We start from the raw sequence: 26,958 nt of genomic DNA, 5'->3' as shown, positions 1-26,958 counted from the left end.
AGATTATTCTGTGAAAAATTAATGATGAAAAAATCAGTTAACAAGTTCGATAGTAATGTACATACATGTATATACGTACCTATAATGAGCTAAATAATTCACGAGCATAAAAATGGAAGTTAACATAGTGCCTTACAGACAGATTATAATGACAAATTAACATATCAAAATTATAAATTTACTATATAAACAACTTTATATTATATTTTGCTATCAGAAAAAATGTTTATGAAATAACTAATGATTAGTTGAGATACCGTTTTAGACGTGAACTGTTTTAAAGGCCCATTACGCCCCATAAATTATTATTATTTCTATCCCGCAAACGTTTTTTTTATTATTGTTTCCAAAAAGTAACTCATTGGCCAATCACCTGGACCATTTTTCACTCAGTTGCTTTTTGGCAATCAGTACTTCTTTAATGATTTAATATTTTGTATTGATGTCAATTAAAATGCTACTTTGATTACATTTTGCCACATTTATGACAAATAATTGATGAAAAATGATTGCACATTTAACACTACTTTCTTCCGGCGAAAAGCATCTAACATCCTCTAAAACCATTATTTAAACGTTAATAAACTCATATTTGCCCTTTCTAAAGAAAATAAAAATTTGATCATTCCTAAGGCATAAAGTACCATCTCATACATCAGACGTATTTACATGAAGTCCGTCAGTAATATTATATAGTTGCTGCTGCAAGTGCTCTGTATTAAAATGATTTAGGAACTATACAATAGTGTAATAATATTTTATTGCAACTATGTAATACATGTAAGATATGAATACAGATGTAACACAAAAACAAATCTACATACAAGTAGAGTGCAAATGGGTTGGGCTACAAGCAACGTTAACAGCCCTTCCCACAAAGTTTAACGTATAATATATATTTTCCGGATATTATATATGAATATATGTATATTTGAGCCGCGTCACGACAAAACCAACATAGTGGGCTTGCGACCAGCATGGATCCAAACCAGCCTGCGCATCCGCGCAGTCTGATCAGGATCCATGCTGATCGCTATCAGTTTCTCTACTTGTAATAGAGTTGGTAAGTTAACAGCATGGATCCTGATCAGACTGCGCGGATGCGCAGGCTGGTCTGGATCCATGCTGGTCGCAAACCCATTATGTTGGTTTTGTCATGGCATGGCTCATTTAACGTTTTCTGTCATATTTGTTTGATTGTTTCATACAGATCCTACTTTTCCCATTATTTCAGATTTCGACCTTCTAAATAGACTCTCTCCTCCATTACTTCTCGCAACTCATATTGGCAAATAACACAATGTCTTTACTAAGTGATGTTTTATGAGGATAAAGAAGATCCAGTAAGTATTCTCGTCCATAAATTTTTATTGGGAAAACAGTATATTTTCATATATTGAAACATAATTATTTTCATATATTGAAACTGCTGGAAATCGCTTGGTTTCACTTTCAAAAAATAGATAAAATCTTCAAAAGTATTTTATATATGGGGTTCTCATTAGACTAAGCGGTTTTTCGCTTTATGCCATTAAAACAATGAAATATCAGAATTTAATTAACACGGAATTTCCATATTTGGATGTAACAGAATGGCCTCTAGAAACAGAACTTGAGACTTCTCCACGGAAATTGACAAAAAAAATAACGTACACAACTTCTTGACACTTTAATTAACGCCAGTTCGCAACAGTTCAACACTGAAACACACACTGAACATTGAGTCAATGTTTTATGAATAACGTTTCGGACTTTATCTATTTCATTTTCATTTTGATTGGATGATAATTCAGTTGAGTGACACGTAAAGCAGCTACTTTCGAAACTTGATACCGAACTTGCAGTGTGACGTCATTAAAAAGATGAAACTGCAGGAAGAAGTTAGAGTCAGGTATTCAGTATCTTCCGACGGCTTGGTGCTAGTTTCGTCGAAAATATCATTGCTAAAACCAACAGTCACTTTGTTCCTGGAAGTGGTTAATTTTTTTTATTCACTTTTCGAATTTTCACTGAATTTTTCCGATAAACTCCATACTATGGCGCCCTTTTTTGCGAAGATCACCGAAACAAATATGTTAGAATTAAGGTTAATCATCGCGAAGGTTTAAACATTTCGATTCTTGCGAGGATTAAAGTGAAAAATGCGACAAATTATTAAAACATTAAATGACGTCAAAGTTTCACGCAAGATTTTGAATCTCGCTACATGAAAATGGCGACACAATGCATTGGCAAAAGGTGTCATTCTTACTGGCCCAAACAGGACACCGTACATTGACAGCACTATTAAAACTACGTCTAAGGTATCAAATTGATTAAAAAATGTCTTCTTACAGATGAAGAAGACACTTTGCATAGCTCTGCTGGGGTATAGTCGTATAAATATAGAGACGTGCCTAAATGTAATTTCAAATATGCCACTGTCTATGAAACGAATAAAAAAAAAAAAAAAAACGAAACGAAACCCTTATTATAAAGAACAAATGAAAATGTGGCAGACTCCGACGGTTTGATTTAAAATAGCCTTTTGGGCGGTACTAGAAGGTGCAAGTTACCTACCGTACACGCCCCCTAGCACCCGCTTTTAAGCAGAATTCAACATTTAAACATGAAAATGGTGAAATTTTGAACATCTTCCTGATGAAGATGTGTTCATGCACAGGAACTTGAAATTCTATCAAATAACCAATATTAATGATAATATCTAAATATACCCCCTATATACTAGTTTATTTATACTGTATAGGGGGTATATTTTGGATATTATCATTAATATTTATAGAATTTCAAGTTCCTGTGGTTCATGGAACCTTCAATATCACATATGACACTTCCGTGCAATTCCATAAAAAGCCTGTTTAAGAGTGGTATACCTGAATCATATATACTTTTTGCTCCCTTTTATTATTATATAGGCCTTATATATATAGTAAACGGGTACTGGGTAGCAATTTGGTTCATGAGGATCAAGGGGATATTATTTTATGATAATATGACCATTTTTGGCGAACGCCTGTAGTTCAGAACGGTAGTCACTAAGATCGTCATTTCACAAATGATCTTAAAAAGTAGCTAAATATATTCCCGGAACAATATATAACTACATAATGCTGGTTTAAGCATGATAAAGCAGCCGTATGCGCTTTCATTTCTTTTAATTAAATGTAATTTAGACAACAAAAATTCCGTTTACCTTCCGCGTGTTACTCGTTTCGGTCCATACTGTACTTTACAGCTTTTGCATGGATTTTGCACAATTCAGGACTGTGTTAGTTTCACATTCACTGTGTTACTGGATATACACGGTGATATATGCTCGACAGTTTTGAATTAAAAACCAAATCTTTCAAAGACAGGTTCGATTTATTTGCAAGTGGTGACCTAACTATAAGGGGAAATAACTTTTATTGTATGTGTAAGTGATAGGGAGAATAATTTCGGCCGGGTTTTCCAAAGCAGCGGCGTATTTTTGTTTTAACTTCAAGATATAACAACGATAACATTTTATGTGAACATAAGTGAAGGCTTGGAAACTGGTAACGTTATTTTACATGGCCAGTAAATAACCACATTTCATTTTGAGGTTAAGGTCGTAATGACACTTTTTGGATCATACTTGTCAGTTCATTAGCAAGATAAGACATACAGTCAATCAATCTATGTATTTGAAATTTGGTAGGGACATTGTCCATGACCAGAATTGATTTTGAGGTCATTCGGTCAAAAGTAAATTTAAAATAATAGTAAAATACTTCTCTACTTAATAACTTAAAAGGAATGAGCCAATGTTTGTGAAACCTTGTGGGGTCATTGTTTATGGTCAGTAGATGACACCAATATAGAATGAGGTCATTAGGGCAAAGTTCAAGGTCACAGTAAGACTTAGTGTAAATTTCTTGTCAGCTCAATAAGTTGAGAAGGAATAAACCTCCCTGTGTGAAACTTGGTTGGAACATTACCCATGGCAAGCTGAATACTATTTCTCAATGTTCATACAAACTGCTGGGACTGAAACTCCATGATTTTTTATGATAAAACCTCATTAACTTTTTCCATGGCCTGTCAAAAACAAGTGATTTTTCCAGGTCTGTATAAATCCTCCCTTCTGATTTTGAGGTCATTCTATCATAGTTCAAGGTCACAGTGATACCAAGTCTTGTCCAAATCAATCTTGTCTAATCAATAACTTGTTAACTTTGTGATATTTTCTATAAATTGAGTCGTATCACTTTTACATACTAGTATTGCACAACGTAAGACAGCACACACTTGGTGTTTAATGCACTGACACTGGTGGTGGTGGTGTTGGTAGTTTTCATTCCGGATCACGGCTGTAAGCCACATTGAATTTACCAAAGCACAGTTCAGCCACCGCATCGTTCCTGGGCAGGCTTTCAAGCAATTTATTAGTACTAGTTTTGCCTTCACTTTCGCAAAGAACTGATAACTTCTGTGCATACCAGAGCAGAGGGTTCAGTGCTAATGACCGTAAAAAGAATTTCATGATCAAACGATATAACCTGAAAGTAACCTGCACTGTCCGGGAATCAAACCCAGATGGCCTGATTCACAGTCAAATGCACTACCTATTGAACTACACTGACACTATAAACTTCTGTTTTCACAAACTTTAAAGAAGCAAAAAGCTATAAACTGATCAAAATTTTAATACAATGACAACACATACATTGCAAAAAGAAATTTAAAAAAAAGCAATAATTAAGAATACTATCACAGTTAAATTAATATACATGTAGTTATAAAACAGTCATGTACAATCAATCATATAATAATACATGCAAAATGATGCAAAACTTCTTTCAGGACATTATAAACATAGAAAATATATAAATAGTGCAACAAGATTTACAATATTTAACAGTCTTCTTGTACATTATACACATTTATCTTACTTCCACTTATGACATTACTGACTCAAGTGTGAATGTCACCAGTTAGAAACAGGCAAGTTCTCATTTTATTGTGTCTTTTTTTTCCCCTCTAGTATTCCAAAAGTAATGCCAAGTCAGTATGCAAAACACTAGTCAGAAATATACCTTTGATGGCAAAAATGATATCTGTTAGTTTTTCTTCATATAAAAAACATTAAACAAAAGACTGATCTAAAAATAAATAAATAACAACATTACCTAAGATAAAGTTTTTGAAATAAAGGTTAAAAAACTTCATATATAATCATGCCAGTCTCTTTTAAAGGCACATTATGCCTCACAAACAAACAAATTTTTACTTTTTTAGAAATATGAATTGTACAACTGGTATAACAGTTAAGTATTTAAGCATGTTAGAAGTTTTTTACCCGCAGAAAGTAGCACTAAATCTGAATTTATTTGTCATATTTTGACTTTCATTCACAACACTAAATCACTATAACTGTACTTATTGCCAAAAAGCAACAGAAAAAAGAGAGGAAAAAGATGATGCACATACACCATTATTGGCCAATGACTTACTATTTTTTAGAAACTATAAAAGTGAACCAAAAAAGTTTTTGAGAATTGAAAAAAAAAGGATTGATTATGCATAATTGGCCTTTAAAACACAAAAGAGTTTGTTTGATGCAAAATGTACATTGTTAATTAAAAAGAGACTTTTCATTATTATACCATGTATTGCTAGAGAAGTAATGTCACACTGACATTATATTTATATAACTATAATTAAAGGCACATTATGCCTCAGAAAAGAATAAAAAATTCTCTTTTAGAAAGGTCAATTATGCGTTTTATAACATTTAAATAATGTTGTTGTTTTTTTTATGTAAGATGCTTATCACCTGAAGAAAGGAGTGCAGTATGTGAAATTGTTTCTTACAAAAGTAGCAAAATGTAAACAAAGTAGTATTTACTTCCATTCAAAATACTAAATAACTATAACTGTACTAATTGTCAAAAAGCAGCCGAAGCAAAAGATGGTTCAGATAATTTGCCAATATGTAGCTTTTTGAAAACTATATATAATAGAATACACACACAAAAATGTTTTTAAAAAATGAGAAAAAAATAAATAAAACATTACTCAGGCAAAATGGGCCTTTAAGAAAAAAATCCTTTTTGTACAGTTTTTCATAATTTTGATCAATTTTGACATATTGCATAAGTACGTCTACACATGAACAAGAAAACAATATAGTCCTCCGATAGACTAAAAGGCCTAATTAACATATGATTGGAGTGATATTATGCTCAACCATGTAAATGTATCAATGACCATGGCACAGGTAAAAGACAAAAGAACTACACACTTTCGTAACACTTGCTTAATATTTCATATTTTACATTTATAATCAATATCCCATGTGACTCAAAAAAAATTCTATAAATATTCCTCAGAATGTATGCATTGGTAACGTTAAATTTTCAAAAAGAGTGGGGGAATCTTTCTTATACTTTATGCAGTTTTAATATTATATCCAAAACAAATAATGTAACAAATTGTTTATTTCTATTAATCTATCTGCTATAATTAGGAATGATAATCATTTTATCCACTGATACTTTATCAACCTAGAAGAAGATTGGTCCTAACACTTCAGTCAGAGCCAATTAAAACCCTTTGAGCATATATTCGGCCGCTTCCCCTACAAAACTAGCCTCTTTTTTTCCCCGGGTTTGGTCCCCTGCTTCAGTATAATGTGTCCTCATAATTTCCAGCAATATCTTAAACAGCCACTAACAACATAGCTGTAATATAAAGAAATTAAATTTCATTAAAAAGTGGTCGAAATGGGCATTGCAAATTATATTAATTATATTAAGTTAATATCAAAACTGATCAAAAGTTTCTTAAGAGCTCCAAATAGAACATTATATAGAGTTTATTTCTATAAAAAGTCTATGTAATATAAGTGACTTCCATGATTGACCATTTCTGACCTTAGCGGCCATAACTTAATAACTTTTGTAGAGGACCACAAGACAAATTCTGGGAAAATCTTATACTTATATAGAGGATATTGAATGAGTGTAGTTTAATACTAAATTTATTGAACGAGTTGAATAAAATCATATTATGCGAGCCTCTGGCGAGCATAATATTGTTTTAATCAACAAGTTCAATAAATTTAGTATTGAATCTACACAAATATTATATTCTATTTATCACATATATAAAATAAGAACATTAAACTGTTAAAATGAGTAATTTTTCAATGACACGCCCATAGTGTAACGCTAACATTAGCGCACTTTAACGCTATGTTTCTATATAGCGCAAATGACGTCACGTCAAAGTGTTATTACACTAGTGTAATATCGTTTTTATTAAATGGCTTTATTACACTCCTGCGCCGCGATTTATGTGATAAACTAGTATACGTGAAATTATGACCCCTCAGCACTGCCTCTCAATACAAACTGGATAATTTATATACTCTAACACAAACACCCTTTGGCCTCTCCACACATGATTTCTGTATTCTACTGTTGTAGAGGACCACAATACTATGATAGAACTAATTATCATTCATCATAAATCGTACATATACCTTGCATCATTCAAATTGGTCTTCCGATCCGTTTACTTAGCATACGTTCACTAATATCCCACAATGCCTTGGCTAGCTCATCATCACATCCTGCACTAGATGGGGGACAACGGCAGCAATTATTAAAATACATTCCACCATTACTCTGTAACTCTGGGGCTGAAGCACAATAAATAGTTGTGGCTGCTCCTTGTTGCTAAAATAATGAAACACAAAAGAATCAAAGGCACCACAAAGAAATCAAATGAAATAGTTATCCACCAAGGAACATGTTAACTGAATTGATAGTGCCTGATTTTTACAATATTTATCTCCCTTGCCAAAAGTGGTAACCATTTTGGGATCAATATTCTATGTATATACAATCTAACTTGAACAAAAAAACTAAAACTACTCAAACTGTATTTATGAATAGAGTACATCGACTTATTTGTATAATCATTTCAAACATTTACTATTGTTCATTAAGTATTTCAGTTACATTACCTGGTAATTAAAATGAATATCAATAAAATATATTTATTTCTACAATTTTCAACATAAAACTAATAATTTCATTATATTGATTGAAATAACAAGAGTGAACTTGATATGATAATGATATATCAATTAGCTTGCTTTTTCATGTTTTTATCATCTGCTGCATTCATATCAGGGTTTTTCACAGCTTTAATTTACCGTATAATCAATGCGCTATTTTTAGCGATGTGGATTTCCAAGTGTGAATTCCAAATGTTGCTATGGCTACGCTTCAGCGCGTGTGCTAATTACGTCAGATTACACAATTAAATCTGCCTCCAGGCAGTATTATCGAATGGAGAAATATACATGTCAGACATTTCATAGAGATTTTAGGGCGACTAGAATTTCGCTTTTCAGATCATATAGGGCGAAGTGAAAATATTTACGGCGAAATTTTCGCCTGACATCGCCCTGAACACAGTCCCTGTAATCAGTGAACTTGATAAGATAATCAAATAGTGGCATGGCCAAATGGATAACACATCAAACTAGTAATCTAATGATTGCTAGCCGCATGGTTTCAAACCCTGTCAGGGGCAAGCCATTGTTTACATGAGCCAGAAATTTTACACTCATTGCTTAGTCCTGGTTGGTTCCAGGAATGGATATGAGAGTGTTTCAATAAGTTTATAGCTTCCTACACAATTGAACTAAAATAAACAAGATATGTTTGTAAAACATGTATGCCCCCTATCAGCAGCCAATTAGTCATGTGATAAGGTTATTATGCATGACTTCTGACCCAGTGATCAAACAACTAATAAGGGTTATAAAGTATCTACTGGTCATGACCTTGACCTTTGACCCCTTGACCCAAAACTCAATAGGGGTCATCTGCTGGTCACGACCAATCATCAAACAAAGTTTGAAGTTCCTAGGCCTAGGCGTTTTTAGTAAATTGATCAGAAACCATTTTTACCTACAAGGTCAATGTGACCTTGACCTTTGACCCCTTGACCCCAAAATCAATAGGGGTCATCTGCTGGTCATGACCAATCACCATGCCAAGTTTGAAGTTCTTAGGCCTAAGGGTTCTCTTATTATTGATCGGAAACCGTTTTAACATACAAGGTCAATGTGACCTTGACCTTTGACCCCAAAATCAATAGGGGTCATCTGCTGGTCATGACCAATCACCATGCCAAGTTTGAAGTTTCTAGGCCGAAGCGTTCTTTAGTTATTGATCAGAAACCGTTTTTACTTACAAGGTCATTGTGACCTTGACCTTTGACCCCTTGATCCCAAAATCAATAGGAGTAATCTGCTGGTCATGACAAATCACCATACCAAGTTTGAAGTTCCTAGGCCTAAGCGTTCTTGAATTATTGATCAGAAACCGTTTTTACTTAAAAGGTCAATGTGACCTTGACCTTTGACCCCTTCACCTAAAACTCAATAGGGTCATCTGCTGGTCATGACCAATCATCACACAAAGTTTGAAGTTCCTAGGCCTAAGCGTTTTAGTTAATTGATCGGAAACCGTTTTTACCTACAAGGTCAATGTGACCTTGACCTTTGACCCTTGACCCCAAAATCAATAGGTCATCTGCTGGTCATGACCAATCACCATACCAAGTTTGAAGTTCCTAGGCATAAGGGTTCTTAAGTTATTGATCGGAAAGCATTTTTACGTACAAGGTCAATGTGACCTTGCCCTTTAACCCCTTAACCCCAAAATCAATAGGGTCATCTGCTGGTCATGACCAATCACCATACCAAGTTTGAAGTTCCTAGGCCTAAGGGTTCTTTAGTTATTGATCGGAAACCGTTTTTACCTAAGAGGTCAATGTGACCTTGACCTTTGACCCCTAGACCCCAAAATCAATACGGGTCATCTACTGATCATGACCAATCACCATCTCAAGTTTGAAGTCCCTAGGCCTAAGGGTTCTTTCATTATTGATCGGAAACCGTTTTTACCTACAAGGTCAATGTGACCTTGACCTTTGACCCCTTAACACCAAAATCAATAGGGGTCATCTGATTGGTCATAACCAATCACCATACCAAGTTTGAAGTTCCTAGGCCTAAGGGTTCTTTTGTTATTGATCAGAAACCGTTTTTAATTAAAAGGTCAATGTGACCTTGACCTTTGACCCCTTGACCCCAAAATCTATACGGGTCATCTACTGATCATTACCAATCACCATACCAAGTTTGAAGTTCCTAGGCCTTAAGGTTCTTTAGTTATTGATCGGAAACCGTTTTTACCTACAAGGTCAATGTGACCTTGACCTTTGACCCCTTGACCCCAAAATCAATAGGGGTCATCTACTGATCATGACCAATCACCATACCAAGTTTGAAGTTCCTAGGCCTAAGGGTTCTTTTGTTATTGATCAGAAACCGTTTTTAATTAAAAGGTCAATGTGACCTTGACCTTTGACCCCTTGACCCCAAAATCTATACGGGTCATCTACTGATCATGACCAATCACCATACCAAGTTTGAAGTTCCTAGGCCTTAAGGTTCTTTAGTTATTGATCGGAAACCGTTTTTACCTACAAGGTCAATGTGACCTTGACCTTTGACCCCTTGACCCCAAAATTAATAGGGGTCATCTACTGATCATGACCAATCACCATACCAAGTTTGATGTTCCTAAGCCTTAAGGTTCTTTAGGTATTGATCGGAAACCGTTTTTACCTACAAGGTCAATGTGACCTTGACCTTTGACCCCTTGACCCCAAAATCAATAGGGGTCATCTACTGATCATGACCAATCACCATACCAAGTTTGAAGTTCCTAGGCCTTAAGGTTCTTTAGTTATTGATCAGAAACCGTTTTTGCTTACAAGGTCAATGTGACCTTGACCTTTGACCCCTTGACCCCAATATCAATAGGGGTCATCTACTGATCATGACCATCACCATACCAAGTTTGAAGTTCCTAGGCCTTAAGGTTCTTTAGTTATTGATCGGAAACCGTTTTTGCTTTTAAGGTCAATGTGACCTTGACCTTTGACCCCTTGACCCCAAAATCAATAGGGGTCATCAACTGGTCATGACTAATCACCATACCAAGTTTGAAGTTCCTAGGCCTTAAGGTTCTTTAGTTATTGATCAGAAACTGTTTTTGCTTTCAAGGTCAATGTGACCTTGACCTTTGACCCTTGACTCCAAAATCAATAGGGGTCATCTACTGGTCATGACCAATCACCATACCAAGTTTGAAGTTCCTAGGCCTTAAGGTTCTTTAGTTATTGATCGGAAACCGTTTTTGCTTTCAAGGTCAATGTGACCTTGACCTTTGACCCCTTGACCCCAAAATCAATAGGGGTCATCTACTGGTCATGACCAATCACCATACCAAGTTTGAAGTTCCTAGGCCTAAGGGTTCTTTAGTTATCACTCGGAAACCATTTGGTCTACGGACCGACGGACCGACGGACCGACAAGTGCAAAGCAATATACCCCCTTTTTTTCAAAATGGGGGCATAATTAGTATAAACTTAATGGTATTTTAAACATTCCTTCAAAAAAAAAAATATCTACATCAATAAACATGTAATCATAGTAACAAAATCTGAAATAACAAGATAAAAAAATACTCATTTTCAAAAACGGTTAACAAGACCTCTCCTTAAAGCTTTTAAAGTAAACATTGTTTACTTTAAAAACTTAAAGGAGAGGTCTTGTTAGCATACATTACATGTATGTTGTTTAACAACATACATGTAATGTACCAGATCAATGTTCACTTGAAGAAAACAATAAAAACAAGGAATTTCATTCTTCAGTTTTGAGTTTTAAGACACAACAACACAGTAAAGATCGAAAGGCAACTTTTAAGCTACATACTAGTGGAAGAAGAAATCAGCAAGCTTGGCGCACTTATGTGCATTATCTCAGAGTGTTTTCTCTTGAATAACTTCTTATCATCAAAACAGATTTTTATAGAAACAGTCATTAAGGTTTTTTTCGAAAGACATAGTCAGTCTGTGATCTGTTTGATTTCCTGTAAAATTTACAGGGAAGAACTAAATAACATAAGGATTTTCATTGGTCATTTTTAAATTGCGCACTGAAATCCAGGAATCTCATTGGCCATTCTGAAATTAGTATAATAATCTAAAGGATCTTTCTGAAACGTATATACAAATCCAAATTATTAAATAATCTGAAGGAGTACCAGAAACACACTTTCTAGTTAAATTTCTCGGATATTTGAGACCTGTGAACTTCCTCCTAATAAATATTTTACACTGCTTTAAAAATTTCCATTAATTCTCTAGTGAATATCTTATTCAACATAAGACTTTACCAAGTTTTAAATGACATTCTAAAATGATGAGACGACCAATCACGTCCACTGTCCTGGAAAACATGTGCAAACCAAAAGACACCATGCAAGTAAAAGTAGTTTTATTTCGTTCCCAGTATCTTTTTAAAGATACTTCTTGTTAATATTGAAACCAATTATAAAAACTTACCATTGACTTTGTGAAAGGTCTTGCAACATAGAACAATAATCTGTAAAACCACCAGTTTCTCTGTAGATTCGTATACATGATGTTTCCTGGATGCAGCGAATTGGAAACTACACCATACTTTGAGAGAAGATTATTTAAATGAAGGGAGAAGAGAACATTACACAGTTTGGACAAGTTGTATGCTTGCATATCCCAGTATTGTTTAGCACTAGGCGATAGTTTTTCTTCATTTAAGTTACATATATCCAAATTTGCACTTCTGAAAATGAAAAATAAAAATATTAAAGCAGATCTGTATCTCATAATATTGTTATTTGTTTTTTTTATTTGGATTTATGTCTTTACAGATTAAAGAGGTCACAATGGTGACTTTCCAGCTCTACTGGTGAAGGAGGACTTCAGGTACTCCTTAGTGCATTATTTCAGGAATGAACGGGCATCTGAGGAAAAACACCGACATCATATGAGCTGTCTGGATAGCTTCATCACATGAAAGAATCTAAAGTCCTGACAATATGCAACAGGATATTTGAAGACAAAGCTTCTGTGAAAGATTGGTCAAAATGCTTTGAAAAATGTAGGAGGAACTGCTCACAGAAAAACTGCTAAGCCTGCCCACTGACATACACCAATCTAATATTAGAAAGCAATGATAACATCAGAAATTATGAAATATTTACTTATTCACTGCAGTTTGTAGTCACTAAGGTATCAGACTAGGAATATCTTTCCTCTCACATAAGTTGGTTTAGGTTCGAATCCAGCAAAGGGCACTGAATTCTGTCATGTGAGACAATCATACGCTACATTACAAAACAAAGCAGAATCTGTTCAACCATGGTGGTAAGCACTAGCAAATGTGCCAATTAGATGACCTCAGCAAACAATGCAAAAAAAGTGACAATATGCTCTTAATAGAGCTTTTAACACAGCCGAATCAAATAAAAAATGTTCCAATTCTATTCTAATAAAATAAACACATTTTTTTTACAGAATTATTCTGTGAGTATACCTATGTGACTCTGAGGAGACTACAATTACTCTAGCTGGAGCAGAATTCATCAACACAGTCCATAATAATTTTGTGAGGTAGAAATGTGACAAATGATTCACTTGAAATGTTAATTCTATACCATCCTCAGTTTGAGTGTAAGACTGACCAAATACAGCTGCATTCAGTATCAGTAGATGTAAAGGCCTGAAATAATAAAGAAGACGTAACAAGAGCAGGACAGTGTGCTCAACTATTCTCAGTGCTTGACAGTAAAGCAAGAGCCTGGATAATGTAAAAAAAATAAGATAAAAAAGGGTCATCATTCTGTCAAAATCCATTTCAGAGTAATGGGCCTTAGATAGTGACTTCATATTATGCTCTATAATAAGCATGTGAAGTTACAACCCATTCCCTTCAGAAGTTTTGGAGATACCAAGTTGCATGCAAACATTTGAAAATAGTGACGCTGACACCAATGCCTGGTTGAGTACTTTAGCTCTTCCTATTCTCTGAATAGTCAAACTAAACCCAAATCTATGTTTTCCCTGCATCATTCTCTAAACCAAAAATGTAAATATGATATACATAGATATATGATACTATGGTTTTGAACTGATAAAGGGTTAAAGCTATTTGTAATTTAGTATTTTTATGAAAGTACTGTAAAATCATTATTATTCGTGGGGCACGAATTTTCGTGGTTTTCGTGGGTAGGTCAATCCATGAATTTAAGATCCGACGAAATTTTATCCCAGCAAATACGTCTGTTCTATATTTTACAAACATGCGTCAGCTCTTTTCAAACCGATTTTCGTGAAATGGACGTATATACATACATCTATGTCACAAATGTCGGTCGCATATACACACTTGATCGTTGTAGTCTACTTGATTGTGTAAACAAGAATACTTGACATAATCGAGTAAATATGGGAACCCAGGCAATGCAATAATTAGCGCTGATAAAAATTGTCAGTTTGCTCTTATTAATTAAAAAAGTTTGTAAGTACACAAAACTATAAAAAATACGATCGCTAAAACAAATGAATTGTACATTCTTTGTCGTTTTAAATGATCCAGTTTAAACGAATTTTTATCTGTATTTGTGCGAATGCTATTCCACAAACATCAAAGACGCCACTGACTTTTACTTGATCCACACATACTCGTGTTATTTACTCAGATTAATTTATATGCATGTAAATTTACACAGTCGCTGTGACGTTGCGTGTAGTTACTGTCAAATGTGGTATGTAAACTTTTTTTAACTGGCTGGTTAAAACGTGTCAGGTGTCGTATAATTATGCGATGTTTACATCGGCGAATTACACGGGAAGTGTGTCCAATGGAGGTGCATATCATGTCACATAAATGTGTTAATTGCAGTAACTGTGCTATATTAGAGTTATGCCCAGAGGCAAGGATTAAATTTATTGACAAGCGCTGTGTGACACGTAAAGATATGTACATGTTGTAAGTAAAAATGTTCGGCGATTAAGTGTCAGATTACTTTGCATTAGGTTACTGATTTTTTTTACAAGAAACTGAAAATCCACAAATTTAAGAACCCACGAAAATGCCTGTTTTGATAAAACCACGAAATTTCATGCCCACGAATATAAGTGAATTCTCAGTAATTAACATGTATTTTTATTGTTTCCATAATCTGATTTTTTTATCCTTACAATTGATTCTCAAAAAAGTTGTCACATAGAATGTCTGTGTTATTTAATTTGAAGATATATATTGCTTTAATTTTGATGTTTAAAAAAGATATTTGCTATACAGTCTTTTTTAAAAGTAAACTTATGATCTTTTGAGAGCACAAAATGGATATTTGAAATGTTTATACTCCGCATACTTACGGTAAATACAGTATAAATAGATATTGTACTTGTATTAAAAAACCTAGCATCTTTTTAAGGTAGGACCCCATTACCATAACCAGTTATAGGGAATGCAGCTTTCCAAACATAGTTTGTGCATTCTCTTACTCAAACTTTATAAAAAGGTCATTCAGAAAGTTATGTTTATCAAATAAATGTAAGTTATTCATTCCATCAGCTGATTAAATATGGCATGAAAGAATCTAAAGTCCCTGACTGGCTTTGAACCCACAGTGGTAAAGGACTAGTGGTTTTAATTCAACAACCTACACCACTCAGTCACAGGAGCCTCCACCCATTAAAAGAGTTATCGGAAAAACAATTATACCCACCAACTTTTGTTTTTATATTGTTCAGCAAATTCTTGAACACTTTTCAATGAAGCCAGATCTATCTTCATAATTTCTATTTTAACTTTAGGTCGCTCCTCTAAGATCTGATCTCTACACTGTCTTGCTGCGTCCATATTTCTACATGCCATTACAACATGAGCACCATGAAATGCTAGTGATCGTACTGTTTCAAAACCTACAAATTAAAAAAGACATGGTTACATACAGCTGATCTTGACTAATGCAGCATTAGGGGTGGGGAAGGGACATGTGTTAAGTAAGATCTGATGTGCTTTGGCATGATATTACTTTAGGGGCATAAGCTGGCATTCAACTAGAACCACTGAAAGTCCAATTGTCCATAAGATATCTTTGTAACTTCCTTGCATATTTCTTTTCTTAGCCTTTAAAATTTTATTTGTCAGAATTATATATTTTTATCTTAAAGAATACAGTACCCTTTTTAGTTTTTAGACATTAACATGTAAGATTTTGAAAGTTACTCCCAAGGGTTTAATTAATGAGATGAATTTCAACAGTATCAAATTCAGTCCCATGTTAGCTCTTCTCGATCTCAACAAAATATTTGACACAAGCCATTTCAAAAAATGATTTACCAATTCCACTGTTGCCACCAGTAACAATGGCATACTTTCCACTTAAGTCTCGACCGTTCAATATCTGTAACGCAGAACTGTTGCCATCAAATTTTTGTTTCAATTCCTTTTTTGAAACTTCTTCGGCAAATGCCAGTCTAGGGTCTGTGTATGTAGTCTTCTGATTTATGTGGCTAAAATATGAAATATGTTCTTCATTTCATAAATAAAGCAATTATAAACAGCAAAAATATTTCGCCATCACAATTCCTGTTTTTCTAAGCTTGATTTGAAGTTACACAGACAATGTAAAAGATTTTGCTTTAATAAAATCTTCAAACTTTACTGGTGGAGGAAGACTCTTTTGCCTCTGCTGTAAATTACTTTATGGACAAGCATTCACTAAGTAAAGTAAACAGTCTTACATAAGTGCGCACTGTAAATTATATCATTTACAAGTTTTCAACAAGTCGAGCTCCTGTAAAAATAATTTCTTCACATTCTACTCAGTGGTTGAATCATTTGACAAAACCGTGCTTTGTTCACTTTTGAGAGCATACTCCAGTTCTTGGCCACCAGTTCAGAATGATAATATCGCTAATAAATGGGAATGACCAAGGCTATTACTATTAGCACATGATTGTGCCTTTACGTCAAAATTGTAAATGGGTTTGGTTAAGTGTGATATTTACCCTTTTAACAGCAGTGGATTATTGTAGAATTTACCCTTGTAACCGCACTCCACTAGTGTGGAATTTACCCCTTTATTTTCAACTGCAACAATGCCCTTTCAACTCTTTGACAAAATGGGGCCAAGTGAATTACAAAGTACTATTTCATGCTCAACTGGCACTGGCTGGCAAATAAATAATGACAGCGTTACAGTCCCACAGTCCAACTCCAGACTACTTTATTAGGAGTTATAAATTTAGTTTTGTCTGGAGAAAATCCATGCAGTGTTAACCCTGCTATGATAGATTTAGAAATACATGATTTTACAGATTGAGGTCTCAAATAATACGTCTGAAATTAAATGTATGATTTCTCCTTCATCTGCATATACCAGTTATTCTTACCATACAAAAATGGTCAGCAAGTGTCAGCTCTACTTTTGAGCTTCCCAAGTTCTGTGTGATGATAGCCTACTTGGCTCTAAGGGACAAGTCAAAAACATTAACTAGTACCCCATTGAGGCCTCTTCACAATAAGAACAAGAACTGTCGGAGGACAGTATTGGCTTGACTATTCGAGAAAGTTGTCACAAGGGTGTTTTATTGAGTATAATAATGCTAATTACCTATGAATACATAAAATTGACCAAAAAGGTACAAAGGCTTGTTATTAAGATGTTTTATCAAGTAAATCACTGCTTTATTATTATGAATGTATAAAATTGTCCCAAAAAGGCACAAACCCTTCAGTAGTTATAGAGATAACAGCTTACAAGCAAAACTTTACCATGAATTTCTAAGTTGAAAAAGGGGAGAAAAATCAGTCTAAATGCAAGATAGAATTATGGATCTTGGTCAGTGACCTACAATTATGATTCTAAATGCATATGTGAAGTTTTAAATAAATATCTTTAATAGTTATTGAGATATGTAAAACTTGCATGTAAACATTAACCAAGAGACTAAGTAGAAAAGGGGAGATGAATCAGCCTAAATGCAAGATGGAGTTATGGAACTTGGTCAGTGACATACAATTATGACCCTCCAATTATGACCCTAAGTACATTTGTAAAGTTTCAAGTAAATATCTTTGAAGACCTTAAACCAAAATTTCTAAGTTTCAAAGGGGCAAATAATTCTGCAAATATTGCAAGCAGAGTTATGCAATTTTGCAAACTGATGTACATTGTTACTATAAACTAGAAATGTGTCCATAGGACACGGATGCCCCCACACGCCACTGTTCTGTCAATCTTATGACTCTAGGTCAAATATTTTTTGGACTACATGTGCCACAAGTTGAAAACTAAAAATCAACAAAGGGCCATAATTCTGTTAACTTTGGTCGCAGCAAAAATTCCTTCCTTTACTTCCATCTACACATTAAGGTTGTTAATCCATGGAAGTTTAAGCAAAATCTGCCATCTGGTTTAAGAGAAGTTGCGTTCACAAAATTTCTACATAGTATCTATAGTGAAAAAATCAACAAAGGGCCATAATTCTGTTAAATTTGGTCGCAGCAAAAATTCCTTCCTTTACTACCATCTACACATTAAGGTTGTTCATCCCTGTAAGTTTAAGCAAAATCTGCCATCCGGTTTAAGAGGAGTTGCGTTCACAAAATTTCTACGTAGTATCTAGACTAATAGTGAAAAAATCAACAAAGGGCCATAATTCTGTTAAATTTGGTCGCAGCAAAAATTCCTTCCTTCACTACCATCTACACATTAAGGTTGTTCATCCCTGTAAGTTTAAGCAAAATCTGCCATCCGGTTTAAGAGGAGTTGCAATCACAAGATTTCGGGACGTACGGACGGACGGACGGACGGACGGACAAGTGCAACGCTATATGCTCCCACATTGTGGGGGCATAAAAAGTATTGTAAATTTCAAATGAATATCTCAAGCAATAATTGAGATATTTGACTTTACAAAAAAACTTTAACCAAAATTTCTTGGATTTAGCTCAATACAGGATTGGAGCAGTACCTCTAGACGCTTGCAGAAATCATGATCACAAAATAGACAAATATCGTTTTTTTCGCCGAATTTTACATTTTTCCTTGATTATCGTACTTGATTCGGTGTGAAAAGATGACTTAGACATGTTAAAGTTCATTCCGTTGGGTAAAAAGACAAGATTTTAGCATTTTATCATTCAAGCGCCTTGTCCGGTATATACCGGAATACGGTATTTAGTGTGGTGCTCCAATCCTTTTTTTAGTCACAGCCAAATTTCTTAATTAAAAAGGGGCATAATTCTGTCAATATTGTCAGCAGAGTTATCCAACTTGTCAATCTGATGTACCTTGTTACTATAAATAAGTATTGTAAGTTTCAATTGAATATCTCAAGGAATAATTGAGATATTTGACTTTGACAAAAAAACTTTAACCAATGCAGACGCCGACGCGGACGCCGACACCGGGGCGACTACAATACCTCTCATATTCTTCGAATAGTCAAGCTAAAAATGAAATAAATTCTATAACAAAGATTTTTAAAGTTATCATTTTATATTTTCGAATCAAACATCAGTGGCACCTGATCATGTTCTGCATCATTCACTATTCAGTCAACATTTTTTTATTAAACATTTTCCGTAAAAGATGAATGGTTTTGTCCAGATTAAAAGATGGACAAGTCCATTTTCAGATATTTAATAGGATAAAGGTTAATCAAAGAAATTTGTAATAAAGACATCAATAGTTATATGGCCATGCAAAACAGTTGTTTGCTACTAAACACTGTGGTTGTGGTGGTTGTGTTGGTAGTTTTCACTCCAGATCACGACAGTAAGCCACATTGAATTTACAAGAGCACAGTTCAGCCAAGGCATCGTTCTCTGGCAGCCTGTTAAGCAGTTTACCGGAACTATTTGCCTCTACTTCTCAAGGAACTGATAACTTCTGTACATGCCAGAGCAGAGATACAGTGTGAATGATCGTAAAAAAGATTTCATGATCAATCACAATTAAAGTGACCTGCACCTTTGAGAATCAGTTCACAATCCAATGCTCTTCTTATTGAGGAAACCGGACAATTGCTGCTAAGACCTTGGTTATATGCTTTATATAATTCTACAACCACTTATACATGAATATATCTATGAGCCATATAACTTGTTCAAAAAATCTTTATTACTAATAAAATGAAACCACATGTACATCCTTATAATGAGGGTAGCAATTCAGATTGGCAATGAAATATGGCCATATATCTATAAATTAAAGAGACATACTTACTCAACATAGAACACTACTCCATCCTCACGTATCTTTCTTTCCCAGCCATATGGTAATTCTGCACAAAGTATAAAATAAAAGTTCTCATATCAATGATACATTACTGGTGCTATATCTAAATGACCATTCAAAATACAAACAAGAGCTGTCAGTAGGACAGCAACGCTCGACTATTCTTAGTGCTTGATAGTAAAAAAAAATGCTTGATACAGTTACCTCATCCTGTTTACAGGTTGGGGTCATGATGGTGAACAAGTGTGCAAAGTTTCAAAGCCATATGTCAATGGAACTTTGAAAATATTGAACTATTACAAAACTTTAACATAAAATTCTAAGTCGAAAAAGGGGCATAATTCTGTCAAAAATGCTTTGATAGAGTTACCTCGTCCTGTCTACAGGTTGGGGTCATGATTTTTGGTGAAGCAAGTGTGCAAAGTTTTCAAAGCATATGTCAATGGACTTGGAAAATATTTGAACTATTACAAAAACTTTAACATAAATTCTAAGTCGAAAAAGGGGCATAATTCTGTCAAAATGCTTGATAGAGTTACCTCCTCCTGTCTACAGGTTGGGGTCATGATGGTGAACAAGTGTGCAAAGTTTCAAAGCCATATGTCAATGGATTCATGCTAAACATCTAAGCTCTAGCTCATTGGGCTATTTAAAAGAAGATTTTTTTAAAGTTTTTACTATACACATATAGTTAAAAACAATGACACCCCTGGGGCCGGGCCAGTTATGACCCCAGGGTTTTTATTTGAACAAACTTTGTAGACACTTACTAGAATATGTTTCATGCTTAATATCTAAACTCTAGCTATTTGGGTTTTTTCAAAGAAGATTTTAAGTTTTTGCTATACACATATAAGGAAAATCAAAGACCCCGGGGCGGGGCCAATTTTGACCCCAGGTCTTTTATTTGAACAAACTTTGTAGACACTCACTAAAAGATGTTTCATGCTTAATATCTTAACTCTAGCTATTTGGGTTTTTTCAAAAAAGATTTTTTAAGTTTTTGCTATACACATGTAAGGAAAATCAATAACCCCCGGGGCGGGGCCAATTTTGACCCCAGGGCTTTTATTTGAACAAACTTGGTAGACACCTATTACAACATGTTTGATGCTAAATATCTTAACCATAGCTCTTTGAGTTCTTTAAAAGAAGATTTTTTAAGTTTTTACTATATGCATATATAGGGAAAATCAATGCACCCCCCGGGGCGGGGTCAATTTTTGACCCCAGGGCTTTTATTTGAACAAACTTGGTAGACACTTATTAGAACATGTTTCATGCTAAATATCTTAGCTCTAACTCTTTTGGTTTCTTTAAAAAGAGATATTTTTAAGTTTTTACTATATGCATATAGGGAAAATCAATGACCCCTGGGGCGGGGCCAATTTTGACCCCAGGCGGGCTTTTCTTTTGAACAAACTTGGTAGACACCTATTAGAACATGTTTTGATGCTCAATATCTTAGCCATAGCTCTTTGAGTTCTTTAAAAGAAGATTTTTTAAGTTTTTACTATATGCATATAGGGAAAATGAATGACCCCCCGGGGCAGGGCCAATTTTGAACCCAGGGCTTTTATTTGAACAAACTTGGTAGACACTCACTAGAAGATGTTTCATGCCAAATATCTAAGCTCTAGCTCTTATGGTTTTTTAAAAGAAGATATTTAAAGTTTTTTCTTTCGAGAGTTCTGCATGAAATTAAATTCTTTGAACAATTTTTAAAGGTGACCACCAAAGGAACATTCCTGTGAAGTTTGGATGAAATTGGCCTTGTGGTTTATGAGGAGATGTCATTTAAAGTAAAAGTTTACGGACGACGGACGGACGATGGACGAAAAGCGATCACAAAAGCTCACCCTGTCACTTTGTGACAGGTGAGCTAAAAAGGGGCATAATTCTGTCAAAATGCTTTATAGAGTTACCTCCTCCTGTCTACAAGTTGGGGTCATGATGGTGAACAAGTGTGCAAAGTTTCAAAGCCATATGTCAATGGACTTGGAAAATATTTGAGGTATTACAAAAACTTTAACATAAATTCTAAGTCGAAAAAGGGGCATAATTCTGTCAAAATGCTTGATAGAGTTACCTCCTCCTGTCTACAAGTTGGAGTCATGATGGTGAACAAGTGTGCAAAGTTTCAAAGCCATATGTCAATGGACTTTGAAAATATTTGAACTATTACAAAAACTTTAACATAAGTGGTTACGCCGACGCAGACGCTGACGCCGACGCTCGGGTGACTACAATAGCTCTACTTATTCTTATCGAATAGTCGAGCTAAAAAGTAATATAAAATTGTTGGACATGCCTTTTTCATTTATAGTTGAACAGAGTTCAGCAAAATCTTAGCATTACCTTCTTAATAGACACTTCATGTACAATTATACCTTCTTCCAACTTACATTGCTATGTTCACACCATGTTTAAACTTATTCTACATATCAGTGAAGAAATTTGACAAAATTTGACAAAAACCAACTTGTCAAAGCTGCTTTATAACTGTAAGTATAACCTCTGACAACTGCATCAGGGAATCGGTTCTTTGTCTCAGTGGTCCAGATCATTGTTACTTTTGCTTATAAGCTAGAGGTTGTTAGTTCAAAGCGTAGATGCAGCGGGGATTTTTCTGATGCATTTTAATTGCTCTGTTACAAACTAAATATATTTATTAGATGAGGGCTCCTTTGGGATGCCAAGTTACTGGAATTAGTTTGAAAACCAAAGTGGTGTCTGATTTAAACAAGAACCGGTTGTCCTGTGTGATGTTTCCCGAATAGGTTTAGAAAAGTATACCTCGTAGTTTCAGAGTTATGTCATGGACAAAGTTTGAAGTTCAATAATTCCAAACTTAGGCAAGACAGAGTTATTGTTCTTTGCAGTGCTCATCTACCCAATGATATCTAACCTACAAAGTTTCTTGTTCATATCTCTTACAATGTCACTGTTATGTCCCGGACAAAGTTCAAAATGTAAATATGAACAAAGGGCAATAACTCCAAAATAAGGCAAGGCAGAGTTATGGTTCTTGTGCACTGCACATCTACCAAATGAGATCTGTCTACTTACAAAGTTTCATGTTTCATGTTGATATTCATGTTGATATCTCTTATTTTAGAGTTCTGTCCTGGACAAAATTTAAAGTATAAAAATGAACAAACTCCAAAATTAGGCAAGGCAGAGTTATGGTTCTTGTTCACTGCACATGTACTACACGAGATCTATCTACCAACACAGTTTCATGTTGATAGCTCTTGTTGTCACAGAGTTATGTCCCTGACAAAAAAAGCGGACGGACGGATGGACAACCAGACGGACAAAGCAGCAACTATATGCTCCCTGAACCCTCCGTGCGGGTTCAGGGAGCATAAAAATGAAAGTTTTCTTCCTTAAAAGTAACTTTATCATAAATGATGACTTTTTGATGATGGGGTGTGTTAAAGTTGATTGCACACCTATTGTACTTATATAACAATAAGTACAACCTCCGACAACTGCTTCATGAAATCTATTGACACAGTGGTTTAGAGCATTATTACTTTTGTTTTCAAGCTAGTGGTTGGTAGTGGGAAATTATCATCTTTCTGCTATGAACTAAAAATGATTGTTAGACTCTCAAGCACCTAACAAGTGAACAACAGACAACTGACTAATGCTTGTATATCTACATATTCATGTGAGCTAACAGCATTGACATATTAAGTTTATATAAAGTTACCTCCTTTTACAGATTTTCTTTTCCCTGTAGTTGGGTGTTCCCACTGGGTCTTCTCTGTACTGTGACTGAAATATGATATAAATATTTCTTTTAATACTTTGACCTACCCAATAAGAATCAAGCATAATATTATCTTCTACTAAATTGTACTCATGTATAAATAAATAAAAATGTATTGAGGGGAAACAACACATCAAAGCACCAGGTGGTTTAAACTAAATGTATCTAAAATACGGGTTGCCTGTAATATATACCTATCATCAGGTTATCCAGTATAAATTTTCTGCTTGATACATGTATAATACTAGTCGTAGTAAAGTTAACCTTGTTGTAGACATTTCTGTTAACTGGGAATTTTTGATTGATGGCCTGTGTTTTTTTGTTGTGTGTGTTATGATTATTATATAGATAAAATTTTGTTTGCATGTTTTATACTGCCATTACTGAGGTTTATATATTCATATCAGCCAAATAAATGTAAAAACAAAATATGAATGTTGTAATAGATCTTTTCAAAAACCTAGCTAAACACCGTTTACTTGAATGTTACTGATTTAGCTCTGGAGAATTACATAAAATGAAGTACATGTACATAACACTATTACATGATATTTCTTTTTTTTTCTATCATTATTTTGCCGTTTAAGGTGAAATACTTGATGTGTTTGAAAATTATTTATGTTCCTTTAATATCTATTGCAAATTTTTCAAAAAAATAAGTTGTTTATAATGAAAATCGAAAAAATTAAAATATTTGTAGTGGCATCTTCCCTACTAAAATAGATATTTTCTGAGTAAACTTGTGTATTTCCTTTATTTTTTGTATTGAATTATTCATTCAATGATATTTAATTACTTTCTTACAATGTAATGTAATAACTGTTTTATTTCACTTTCATTTAACCCATTACGCGATATACACGCCTTTTAACGTCTTTTTCACCCCACCCCCTTTTCGTTATCTCAAATGGTGAAAAAATGCCTTATTCAGGCCCCCAACACGTGTTTTTGTTTGAGAAATGTTGTTAAAAAAAGTGACTACTTTTTCAGCGCGGCCCCCCAACCAAAAGGGGGTTGCCAGAAGAAGGATGTGCCCCCTTCTGTTTGGGGGGTTTGAAGGGAGGCGGAGTCCCCCTCATCGCCAAGAAAATTTTGGACTTGAGAGGCTAAAAATGACCCAAGATCGATCATAAGGTAACGTGTAACCAACGCTGAAAAGAATTTGACTCTATCTCAATCCATTAAGAAGTTGCAGCACTTTGAAATCATTTTGATGGAAAAAATCAATGCAAAATAGTGATTTTTGGCAATTTTGAGATGTCCCCTCATTGCCATGGTAACAGGAAATTTATGCCTGAGCATGTTGTTGCAAATGCAATGGTCCAGTCAACTCTTGTGCCAAGTTTGATTAGTATTGAAGCAGTTTTTATAGTTTTATAGCAGTTTGAACTTGTAACGGGAGACTTTTCAATGAAAACAGCCATTTTTTCACAAAATACTCATGAAGTAATGGGTTAAGAAAGACCAAAAACATTGAGTTCGTTATTACACTCCATTAGGTGATTCCCCAGAGCTATGTACAGAAAGTACCGGAAAACGGTGTTTAGCTAGGTTTTCGAATTCGTGAATTGGATTTCATGATTTGTTTGAAGTTCATACCCTTGTCTTTATATATGGTATATACATTTAGAAATTGTTCCTAATCTTTCTGTTACAAGTCATCATAAGAAGCAGTCAACAAGATGACAGAAAATTAATTGTTGAATATTATTTAGTAGATCTTCAAAACATATGATGCTTAAATACTTAAAATGGTCACTTAAAGCTCAAAGATCTATTAATTATTATGTATATAACAACATGGGGAAGTCAAAGACTGGGACCGCAAAGCGGACCCAGGTTTTGGCTTGCCCGGCTTTGTATCCTACACGTGTATATAAACTATATTTAAAAGGAAATCAAATAAAAAACAATTAAAAAATATATAGAATCTCTAGACCTATCAATGAAATTTTCTGTCACTTCTGATTGTGCGCCGCCATATTCAATGTAACTAAATGATAAATGGCAGGGTATTCTGATGACAGAACAATTGCAACTTTTCGGGTTAATAATAATCATCGAGTGCTTCGAGTGAAAACAGAAGCAGTGTGTAAAATACCAATGACACCTTTACAACCGAAAATGACAGTTTTTTTTTTTTTTAACAACTTTCCTGTTCATAGGCTTTGCCTAATTTCATATTATAATGTTTCCCCAGAGTTGACATCTGTTGCAATTAAAGAGAGATAAAGAGGTTGTTTTGAATTGAATAATCAATTGTGTTAATTTCTGGAAAAAAAATCAAAATGGACAAACTAAAGGTTAAAATTATGTAGAAAACATTTAATTAAATGAATATATAGAGTTGGTGCAATATTTCAGTCACTATTATCTTTGCTACCAGTGTGTATCCGAAATATATGCAACTATCTTCTATCCTCGCGAAAATATATGACAAATCATCATATAAAACAATGGCATGTTTATTAAAATTCAATCTTTTACAGATATGAAGTAACAGTTAAGGCTTTACTTTGCGTAATAAACTTCTCCGTCTAAAGTCACCCTCTCTTCCCATCCGGCCGGTATTTCATCTTCACTGTCAGTGTCCAAAGTTGGGTCAGCCATCTCTATTTCTTAACTAAGTATTGCACTACTAAATTTCATTTAGTTTTGTATGAAAGGCTTAAACGATAGCCAAAAACATAAGTACAAGGTCAGAAACTAATTGTAAGTTCATTCCTTAATAAAGTTCTTTCAGGATAAGACTCAAATATTAAAATTTCTGACTTTGGATTATGTTTTAACACACATAGATCTTATATACAGGTCTAGTGACAATTCATGAGCTTTGTGACTATCTAATCATATTTCCGCTACGAAGGCCATTCGCTGGAAGTAAGATGACCCAAACATGTCATCATAATAAACATTAACATCTTTATTTCTTTGTAAATGAAAAAGCGAGGGAGTGGTTAGTCATCCATTTAGTGATACATT

General features: G+C 34.4%; 1 protein-coding gene across 2 annotated transcripts; it reads right to left on the bottom strand.

The window, feature by feature from the left end:
* Nucleotides 1–5,765: 5,765 nt before the first annotated feature.
* Nucleotides 5,766–26,629, bottom strand: LOC132739932 (WW domain-containing oxidoreductase-like). Of its 2 annotated transcripts, none has more exons than XM_060727773.1 (9): nt 26,492–26,629; nt 23,917–23,981; nt 20,187–20,244; nt 16,292–16,464; nt 15,675–15,870; nt 13,475–13,660; nt 12,463–12,721; nt 7,508–7,703; nt 5,766–6,704 (listed from the first exon to the last, which is right to left on the bottom strand). In XM_060727773.1, exons 1-8 carry the CDS (start codon nt 26,584–26,586, stop codon nt 7,518–7,520), a joined length of 1,218 nt encoding a protein of 405 aa, XP_060583756.1. In that variant the 5' UTR covers nt 26,587–26,629; the 3' UTR covers nt 5,766–6,704; nt 7,508–7,517. The 2 variants fall into 2 exon arrangements, with proteins under 2 accessions (XP_060583756.1, XP_060583764.1); XM_060727781.1 differs by having other exon boundaries at nt 5,766–6,706; nt 7,514–7,703.
* Between the last annotated feature and the right edge of the window lie 329 nt (nt 26,630–26,958).

The sequence above is a fragment of the Ruditapes philippinarum genome, unplaced genomic scaffold, assembly GCF_026571515.1.
Source record: "Ruditapes philippinarum isolate M1 unplaced genomic scaffold, ASM2657151v2 ctg1082_1_1_1_1, whole genome shotgun sequence".
Classification (NCBI taxonomy): Eukaryota; Metazoa; Mollusca; class Bivalvia; order Venerida; family Veneridae; genus Ruditapes; species Ruditapes philippinarum.
This window is presented reverse-complemented; position numbering and strand designations above follow the sequence as displayed.

Excerpts from the sequence above, each read along its gene's own strand:
- LOC132739932 (XM_060727773.1), bottom strand. The coding sequence starts at position 26,586 with ATGGCTGACCCAACTTTGGACACTGACAGTGAAGATGAAATACCGGCC. Across the intron at positions 16,465-20,186 it reads GGAGTAGTGTTCTATGTTGA|CCACATAAATCAGAAGACTA; the intron begins GTAAGTATGTCT and ends TTCATATTTTAG. Across the intron at positions 12,722-13,474 it reads GTCTCCTCAGAGTCACATAG|AAGTGCAAATTTGGATATAT; the intron begins GTATACTCACAG and ends TTTCATTTTCAG.